At 47.4% G+C, this 9,509-nt stretch overlaps 1 protein-coding gene across 6 annotated transcripts in view; it reads right to left on the reverse strand.

Annotated features, from left to right (window-relative positions):
- CCBE1 (collagen and calcium binding EGF domains 1) overlaps positions 1-9,509 on the reverse strand; it is a 261,105-nt gene that overhangs the window by 31,483 nt on the left and 220,113 nt on the right. For 5 of the 6 annotated variants that reach the window (XM_007129693.3, XM_007129692.4, XM_007129694.4 and 2 more), the window contains exons 4-5: positions 4,408-4,542; positions 1,739-1,891 (exon numbers count right to left, since the gene is read on the reverse strand). In XM_007129693.3, coding sequence (XP_007129755.1) covers positions 1,739-1,891; positions 4,408-4,542 — 288 coding nt within the window. Of the gene's footprint in view, positions 1-1,738; positions 1,892-4,407; positions 4,543-6,640; positions 7,214-9,509 lie in introns of those variants that run through there. The other variant, XM_007129697.4, reaches the window with a different exon arrangement.

The following is a 9,509-nucleotide window of genomic DNA, read 5'->3' on the forward strand; positions in this document are numbered from 1 at the left end:
CCACCCTGATACTCAGCAGCTGTTGCTGCCACCTCTGCGGTTTCCTCTAGATTGGGTTGCTCAAGGCTGCCCTTCACGCCCAGGTAAAGGGGATTTCACCTGAATAGAAATATGAGGCAAAGACACAACAAGGTTACGGGGTTGAGGACCCCTCGGCCCAAGCCCAGGGGCTCCCTGGCTTGGAGCACAGCTGGAAATCCAATTCCAAAATGAAAAATTAGAAAGCTGCTTTCTTCTTGCTAACTCTCAAGTCAGCCCATCACTAATATATCAGTGGCTAAAAATCTGCACCTCATTTTCCAGTGAGATTCTTCCTTTCAACGAAGGACATAGTCTAAGAGGTAAGTTACACATCCCCCTCCCCCAAACCTTCTCCACCAGGGGACAAAAGTGAAGTGATTTTAATTCTGAGAAATAATTAAAAAGTGGTCAGAAAAAGTGTTTTGAAAATGTCCGAAAAATGTCCAAAAGACGGATTACCCCTGCTTTTAAGCACCTCTGGGCGCCCAGGTCCCACATGCTTCAGGCTTTAAAGAGTGTCACACTAAGCCCTCTGAGTCATTCCAATGACCCCAAGCTGCCCAAGCCTGAGCTGCCTGCAAGCAGACCTCTTGCGTTACTTCTAACGTATGGTGGCTTCCTCATGACTCAACCCGCTTGCTCTTCAGGATTTGCTTTGTAGTTTTTCCATGTGAGACAGCTGGTCCCCAGCTGTTTGCTGTCCTCAGCTGATGGCAACGGCCTTCCACCCTTTTGTGAATCTCAGGTTGCACGGAAGAACCGCGATCTGTTGAGCGCCCAACAGTTCTGGTCCTTCCATTCCCCTGCATTTCTTGGTAGAGGTGATTTGCCCTGGGAGGCCCTCGCCACCCAGAGATGGCCCAGGCCCAGCTAACCTCTCCCAACAGACGACAGTGTTCCTGCCACTTTCCCCTCCCGAGGAGTCAGAGCTGAACTCTGAGCTCAGGAGGATGACAGCAGCTTCCTGGCCTACAAGGGTTGGAGATACAGGAACACCCTTTCCTCCCTCCCTCCCTCCCTCCCCTCCACACTTAAATAAGGCAATGACCCCACATTCAAGCTGATCACCTCCCTAAGTGATCAGACATCTCGGTTGAATCTGGTCAAAATAATGTAAAGCAGCTTCTCAAACTCTGTGAAGAAAGGCCAGCTTCTAAAAGTTCTCCACATCGGGGTGGACTGGGCTTGCTAAATACAATAAAAACGAACGACTGGAAAGTGTTTCTCAACACCCTCAACTTCTGTTTTTTTACCTGCGCATGAACAAAATAACAGCTCACGGGCAGGCACGGGGCCAGACCATACTTTCAGTAGCGCTGAAATAGATTGCTGCCTTACACAGAAGTGTTTCATGTTTCTATTCAGCCCCTCCCCCCCCTTTTTTTTTTTGAGCGAACCCAGTGTTTCTGGCCTCATCTCTGCTCCTCCTCGTTTGGTCTCAGCTCGTAACTAAGTTCCACCGATCTGTCCATGAGCGCACCACACCTCCGCGCTTGGTGCAGAGCTTCTCCCAATACAAAACCAGCCGCACGCCTTGCCGCTAGCAGGGGTTTGACCTCCTACCTTTCTCTTCCCCAGATCCCACCTACCATTCATACACATGCCCCTTCCTGCCCATTGCTTCCTGAGGAAGCCTATTGGGTTTCCAAGTGCCTACCTGCCTATCCCTCCCCTCCCTCCATCCAATTAGGGGGATAATTTTACTTGCCCTACTCACCAGTGTCGTTGGGGTATTTGTCTCCCTTGGTGCACGTTCTCCCATCGTCCTCCTGGATGTAGCCCTCTCGGCACTCACAGCGGTAGCTGCCCAAGGTGTTGACGCAGATGTGTGCACACAGCGTCTCGTTGCTGGTGGCACACTCGTCGATATCTGGGTTTGAACCAAATGCAGAGAACACTAAGACCGTTTCAGAGAGATCACTTCCAGCACAACAGGCGACCTTAGGCTTGGCCCTTCTGTTAATGTCTGCAAAGGACACTCTGCCAGACCTCCATCACCGAAGCCTGGGACAAAGCAGGAAGCTAGAGATGTGGGCCATTCACGACAAGAGCGCTTCAGGCAGTGTCACCATGGTTACGAACTGATCAGTGATGGGGTTCCTGGTTGTGGCTTTGCCACCACCAAGTCTCGCGGCTTGGTGCAGGCACTGCTAGCCTCCAAAGTTCTCACTATAGAACATGGCGGTGAAGCCTGCCCTAAATACTTTTGCAGGGCTCCCTGGAAGAGGAAATGAGATAACAGATGGCAACACATTCTGGAAAACGACTACTGCAGAAATGATTTCCTGCAAAGACCCTAGTGTGCCGAGGGTTTTTATGTTCCCTTTACGACCAGAGGTTCCTAACAGCATGGTGGTGACCTAAGGCCACTAGGACCGGCTCCTTCCCAGTTAGGAGACGTGATGATACCTGGGAAAAGCCACTTCTGATAAAAGAAAATAGTCATAATGGGTCTGATGGAGAGTGTTTTCCCCAGGAAATTTCAGCCCCATCCATGACCCAAACAGACCCCTCCTGAGTGGTGGAAATGAGCCACGACACCATCAAACAAGTAACCGGAGAAAGTCCACGTGAACTGTGCACATCACAGACTCGCTCCCCTACTGAACGGGTGGAAACAAAGCCATTTCCCAGCAGGGGAAGAGGAGGAGGCCCGAACCCGTTTCCCGCTCACTGGCTGAAGATACCGGGTGGCGGCCAGGACACACAGCCCCAGACTGTGAACATGTGGCCAGCGGACAGAGCCCAGCCTTGCACTCCGGGATGCCGACAACGTCCCAGCCGCTCCCTGGACAAGCTGCCTGGGACCCACCTCTGGCAGGCCCTGTGTGCCCACGAGGGGCATGTGGTCATCTGGATGTTCCCCTGGCAGTTCATACTACGCATACTATGTCACCCGTAAGCTGTCACAGCTGGCACCTCCTCCGCAATTCCTCAGGCTCACCACGTCTGTCCCCATGCCCCTGCCTTCAACCTAAGGGCAAGGCTGCCCCTACTGTCCACAGCAGGAAGGACAAGGTTGAAAGGAGAGAGAAACAGGTGGGACTCTTAGCTGACTGCTAGGGCTGCTGGTCCCCGAGCCCCCCCAGAGAAAAGAAATGGGTACCAGAGCTACCACAACTGAAATCAGAGCCCTGGTACCTGGGACCTCCGACCGTGGTACACACGGCTTTACGGTGCTCTCTGCAGGAGAGCCCATGGGTCCCCCTCCGTTTGCTTGGTGGTCTCAATTCCACTCCTGTTCAGTGGGGGGCGCCATCCCAGGGGCCGCTGGGGAGAAACCAGGAGACCTGACATCTAGAACGTCTCTCAGATGGTGCTGTCCAGAGCCCCCCTGGGACGGAGAAGGGGGCTGCTCATCACAGCTGGTTTATTTTCTATCCAGATCCCTCTGCAGTCTCCTCAGTTCATCTTTGAGCTGATCCTCAAACTTCACTGTGCGTTTGTGCGTATGCAGATTTCCGCATCCACCCTCAGAGTCTCGAGGGGAGGCCAGGAACCTTTTTTTTAAGCGATAAGCCCAGATGTTTCTGAGACAGTTTAGTCACGGGCTGACCACACTTTGATACAAGCAGCTCCAGGGGCCAACGACCATAAACCTGCCTCAGACACCCAAGGAGTGCAGGGCTGGGAAGCCTAGTGAGTGAGGGGGGAGGGAGCAAGCTGGTGGCGATGGATGATGCTGGCTTTGCTCAGCTGTGCCCCGGGCGCTGGCTTCAGCTCTGAGTCGCTTCCAGCCTGTCTGCCATACAGACTCCTCCTCTTTCCCCGTCTCTCTTCCGGGTCCTCTTCTGAGAGAAGGCTTATTCTTGTTTCGTTCTCCCTGCATTTCCACATTTCTGCCCACTTACATTCTGTTTCGCCTTATTCTAGTTTTCATTGGATAATATTCCCCTTCTCCTTTTTTTTTTTTTTTTTTTGTGGTATGCGGGCCTCCCTCTGTCGTGGCCCCTCCCGTTGCGGAGCACAGGCTCCGGACGCGCAGGCTCAGCGGCCATGGCTCACGGGCCCAGCCGCTCCGCGGCACGTGGGATCCTCCCGGACCGGGGCGCGAGCCCGGTTCCCCTGCATCGGCAGGCGGACGCGCAACCGCTGCGCCACCAGGGAAGCCCTCTCCTGCTCTTATATCTCACTGCCAGTTAGGATCTGACTGGTACCCACTCCCTGAAGAATCCCTTGGTCATCGTTTGTTTTAATAATCATGGTGAAAAGCAGTGACCCCTAGAATAGTACCAACCCAACTCCACCCAGCAAGTACCAGGATGTAAGGGGAGGGATCAAAGTGGCTCCTGAGAGCTGGTCCCCACTGAGGAAGAATGTTCAAAAGAATCCTCAGGACCCGGCACATCCTCAGGACCCAGGCAATAACACGCATCGCCAACGCACCCAGACAGTACGGCTTCTCACGCCTCCGGTGCCTCTCCCGGTCGTATCGGTATCCTGGGTAACAAGTACACAGCACTCGGCCGAAGTTATCTGTGCACTGCTGTTCACAGGGAGCTTCAGCACATACATCATAATCTGAAAAAGAAAAGTGTGAACTCAAAACCACCACAGTCATTCACTAGATGGAGGCGGGACCCACCCGGACCCGGTCGGGAACAGACTGTCTAGGCTGCGCTCAGCTCAAGGGGAACGGTGGTGTGACCAGCTATGTGTAGAAGGAATTAACTCTTCAGGCCACGGGGCAGCTTCCAGGAGGGCTGCAATGGGTAACGGCGTGCTCGGCATCTCAGTGGTTAAATGCAAATATCACTTGTGATACAACCTGGGTCACCTCACCATCCTTATTTTTTTTCTTTCTGTAAGAGCATCATTACAAACTTTAATGGTGTAATGATTGCCACAATCTATGTAAGAAGAATGTGCTTACCATGTAAAAGTAACCTCAAATAAATTCACCTAGCGCAAAGATCTTCAAACCAAAGTATGCAATCCCTGGGGTAAAAGGAGATTTTCCTGTGGGTTCTTGGACACATATAAATGCAAGAGGGTCAATTTACAGATATTAAACTTTCATGTTTATTCTTTCTAAAAATTGATCTACTTGAGGACTTCCCCCATTATCAAGAGTCACTGTATTTCTCTTTTGCTGCCTTTCCTTTTTTCATTTTAAATAGAACACCTTTATTAAAATATAATCCACATGGCACAAAATTTACCCTTTTATAGTGTGCAATTCAGTAGTTGATTTTTGTCATTCATCCAGAGAGCAAAGAAGCTTTAGGTGGCCAGGCTCTGCTGAATTACCTGGGGGCCTGTTTCCTCTTTTTCACCAACTGCTGTAGAGACAAGGAATTCCTTCCAGCTGAATACTGAAGAACAGCCAGCCCTGGCGATGGGCATTGGTGTCCTCACGTGAGGGGCGGGGCGGTGCTGGAAGTCAGGCAGGCTGGGAGGAGCGTGAGGGAGGCTGACTGATGTCTCTGTGTGCTGTAGGCATGCAGATGGGGTGGGGGAGGGTCGATTCTGCATGGTGAGCAGCGCCTGGGTAAGGCAGAACGGTCAGAGATCTCGTTCCAGCTCTAAGTCTGTGCAAACTGGGGTGGATGCTCTACTCGTCGAGAATCAGGGCATCTCCTCTTTTCTCAGGCCTTACAAACAAACTAATATTTAACGAGCCTCTGAAGGGACTTTGGCTCTAAGTCAGGAGGCTCAGACGGAACATTTACTTCCAGACTAGACCCAGCATCTCATTAATCACTGCACTGTCTCCCCCAGGTGCTGACAGATAAACTATCGCTGGAAACAGAGTGAGCCTGGCTTTGCTCTGCCACATGTGGGAGTGGAATGGGTGGGCTGTCAGCCCGATGTGGGTGGGGTCAGAGAGACAAGGGTCAGGCCAATCTCAGGACGACCTGGAAGGCGGCCCTTGCTAAATACTCCTCCCCATAGATGTCGATTCCAGGCCTGCTCTTCCTGCATGTGTCCCTGGTCAAATGCGTTTTCTTCACTGAAGCATCACCTCTAGGCAGCCCATGTTCTGTGCTCTCTTTGCTCAAGAGCTAGGTCTCAGCCCATGATTGGCTGTGGGCTGCCCTGCTCGGCCAGCTGTACCCGTCACCCAGCAGCTGCCAGGGAGGGAGGGGAGGAAGGGGGCAGAGTCAGGAGTCCCGTATTGACTGTTATGCTCACTAAGACCTGTTCTGACATATATGTGTTAATATACAATATTTGTTTTTCTCTCTCTTACATGTGGAATCTAGAAAAATGGTATACATGATCTTAATCGCAAAGCAGAAATAGAGACACAGATGTAGAGAACAAACAAACGTATGGACACCAAGGTGGGGAAAGGCGGGGAGGGGTGGTGGTGGGAGGAACTGGGAGATTGGGATTGACGTATATACACTATTGATACTATGTGTAAAATAGATAACTAATGAGAACCTACTGTGTAGCACAGGGAACTCTACGTAATGCACTGTGGTGACCTAAATGGGAAGGAAATACAAAAAAAGAGGGGATATGTGTGTATGTATAGCTGATTCATTTTGCTGTACAGAAGAAACGAACACAACATTGTAGAGCAACTATACTCTAATAAAAATTAATTTAAAAAAAGAGATAACAAAATGCTAAAAAAAAAAAAAAAAGAGAGAGAGAGAAAGAAAAAGACCTGTTTTGAAAAACAGCAGCCCTGATTTCCTCCTCATTCCAGCTTCCTTGAGGTACCACCTCCAGCTCCTCCGGCTGATTCTTTTAGGATTTCCCTCTGCGTCTCTAAACAGCCAGCTTGCATTGCTTCCTCCTCCTTTGTGTGCCGAATACTCTCTATGGATTTCCAGTCATGGACGAGACACGTTCAGCTTTATCACTGTGTTTCCTCAACCACATCCATGATTCCTACTCCTTCATTTTGCCCCTGTCGTTACACTGAAATTTTGGTTTTATAAGTTTTCACTGTTGGCAGCATAATGACAATATAAAAGCTAGTTTTTGCTAAGCCTGGAAGTATACTCTAATTCCCTATCCTTTCTTGAAGACCCTTTTGTTTTCCCTGGAATTAAAATAATTATCTAGTACCACATGCACCCAATGTTCATTGCAGCACTATTTACAATAGCCAAGACATGCAAGCAGCCTAAATGTCCACCAACAGATGAATGGATAAAGAAGATGCGGTACATATATACAATGGAATATTACTCAGCCCCAAAAAGGAATGAAATAATGCCATTTCCAGCAACATGGATGGACCTAGAGCATATAACACTAAGTGAAATAAGTCAGACAGAGAAATACAAATATAATCACTTACATTTGGAATCTACAATATAATACAAATCAGTTTATTTACAAAACAGAAACAGACTCACAGACATAGGAAACAAACTTATGGTTATCAAACGGGAAAGAGTGGGGGAGGGATAAATTAGTAGTATGGGATCAACAGATACACACTACTACATATAAAATAGATAAACAACAAGGATTTACTGTATAGCAGAAGAAACTATATTCAATATCTTGTAATAACCTATAATGGAAAAGAATCTGAAAAAAATATATATACAACTGAATCACTTTGCTGTATAGCTGAAGCTAACAATACTGAATATCAACTATACTTCAATAAAAAATCATAATTATTTTGTATATTTGGGGGGGGTAGTTGTGAACTTTCTCTCTTAGCTTCAAGCTTCCACTTCCATGAGCTACTTTGCGACTGGTACTCTGGAAACCACATTTCTGCCTTGTTGGCTGCTGGCTTATTAAGTACTGAGAACAGGGCTGGGAGAGTGAGCAAGGTGGGAGGGGAGGAGACTGAGAAAGGTCTTACAGGATTTAACATTTTGAAATCATGTGTGCCTGAAAATGTCTTTTTTCAACCCGTATGGCTAGTTAGGGTATATAATTCTAGGTTTCGAAAGCTACCTCAGAATCTTGAAGGAACTACTCCCGTCTTCTAGCTTTCAGTCCTGCTATGGATAAGTCCTATAAGATTCTAATTCCTGATCTTTCAAATCTCATTTTTCCCTCTTTGAAAAATGTTAGTATTTTCTTTTTGCCCCAAGGTACTAACATTTCACAATGATGTCTTTATGTGGGACCCCTTCAATTTTTTTTTTTGTTTTTTGTTTTGTTTTTTTGTGGTACGCGGGCCTCTCACTGTTGTGGCCTCTCCCGTTGCAGAGCACAGGCTCCGGACGCACAGGCTCAGTGGCCATGGCTCACGGGCCCAGCCGCTCCGCGGCATGTGGGATCTTCCCGGACCGGGGCACGAACCCGTGTCCCCTGCATTGGCAGGCGGATTCTCAAACACTGCGCCACCAGGGAAGCCCCCCTTCAATTTTTGGTAGGCTCTTTTAATCTAGAAATTCATACCCTTCAATTCTAGAGAATTTTCTTGAATTATATCTTTAATGATTTACTCTCTTCTTCTTCCTCTGTTCCGTGTGGAACTCTTATTTGGATGTTGCATCCCCTGGACTGGTCCTCTAATAATATTCTCATAGTTTTCTTTTACGATTTTTTATTTCTTTGATCTTTTACTCCAGGTCCTGAGAGATTTTCACAATCTCATTTCCCAACCTTTTTCCTGTTCTCATTTTATCATGCTTTTAATTTCCAAGGATTCTTTATTTCTTCTTTGAATGATCTTTTTTAATAACACCATGTCCTGGTCCCATGGATGCTATACCATTTTTGTAACTCACTGACGGATAAATGGTAGTTACTTTGAAGTTTTCTTCTTTCTGTGTGGTGTTTTCTCTAAGTCTCTTTTTTTCCTGTATGTTTCTTTTGTAGGTTTTCTTCTAATGACTGGTGATCCTTTTCCTGTTTGGACGTCTGCTGTAACTGATTCATGGTTAAATACAATAGCTAAAATATAAAAAAAATATAGCTAAATAGAAGCAAAGCTATAAAATTAGCTAAATATTGAATAGAAGGCTATAAAATCAGCTAAATAGAAGCTCTTTGCATGTGGTAGACTTTATAAACACTGGGCTTAATTTTTTTTTTTAGCATCTTTATTGGAGTATAATTGCTTTACAATGTTGTGTTAGTTTCTGCTATATAACAAAGTGAATCAGCTATATGTATACATATATCCCCATATCCCCTCCCTCTTGAGCCTCCCACCCTCCCTATCCCACCCCTCTAGGTGGTCACAAAGCACCGAGCTGATCTCCCTGTGCTATGCGGCTGCTTCCCACTAACTACCTATTTTACATTTGGTAGTGTATATATGTCAGGGCTACTCTCTCACTTCATCCCAGCCTCCCCTTCCCCTCCCCGTGTCCTCAAGTCCATTCTCTACATCTGCATCTTTATTCCTGTCCTGCCCCTAGGTTCATCGAACCATTTTTTTTTAGATTCCATATATATGTGTTAGCATATGGTATTTGTTTTTCTCTTTCTGACTTACTTCAATCTGAATGACAGACTCTAGGTCCATCCACCTCACTACAAATAACTCAGTTTCGTTTCTTTTCATGGCTGAGTAATATTCCACTGTATATACGTGCCACATCTTCTTTATC

Source organism: Physeter macrocephalus, chromosome 19 (genome assembly GCF_002837175.3).
Source record: "Physeter macrocephalus isolate SW-GA chromosome 19, ASM283717v5, whole genome shotgun sequence".
In the NCBI taxonomy this organism is placed as follows: Eukaryota; Metazoa; Chordata; class Mammalia; order Artiodactyla; family Physeteridae; genus Physeter; species Physeter macrocephalus.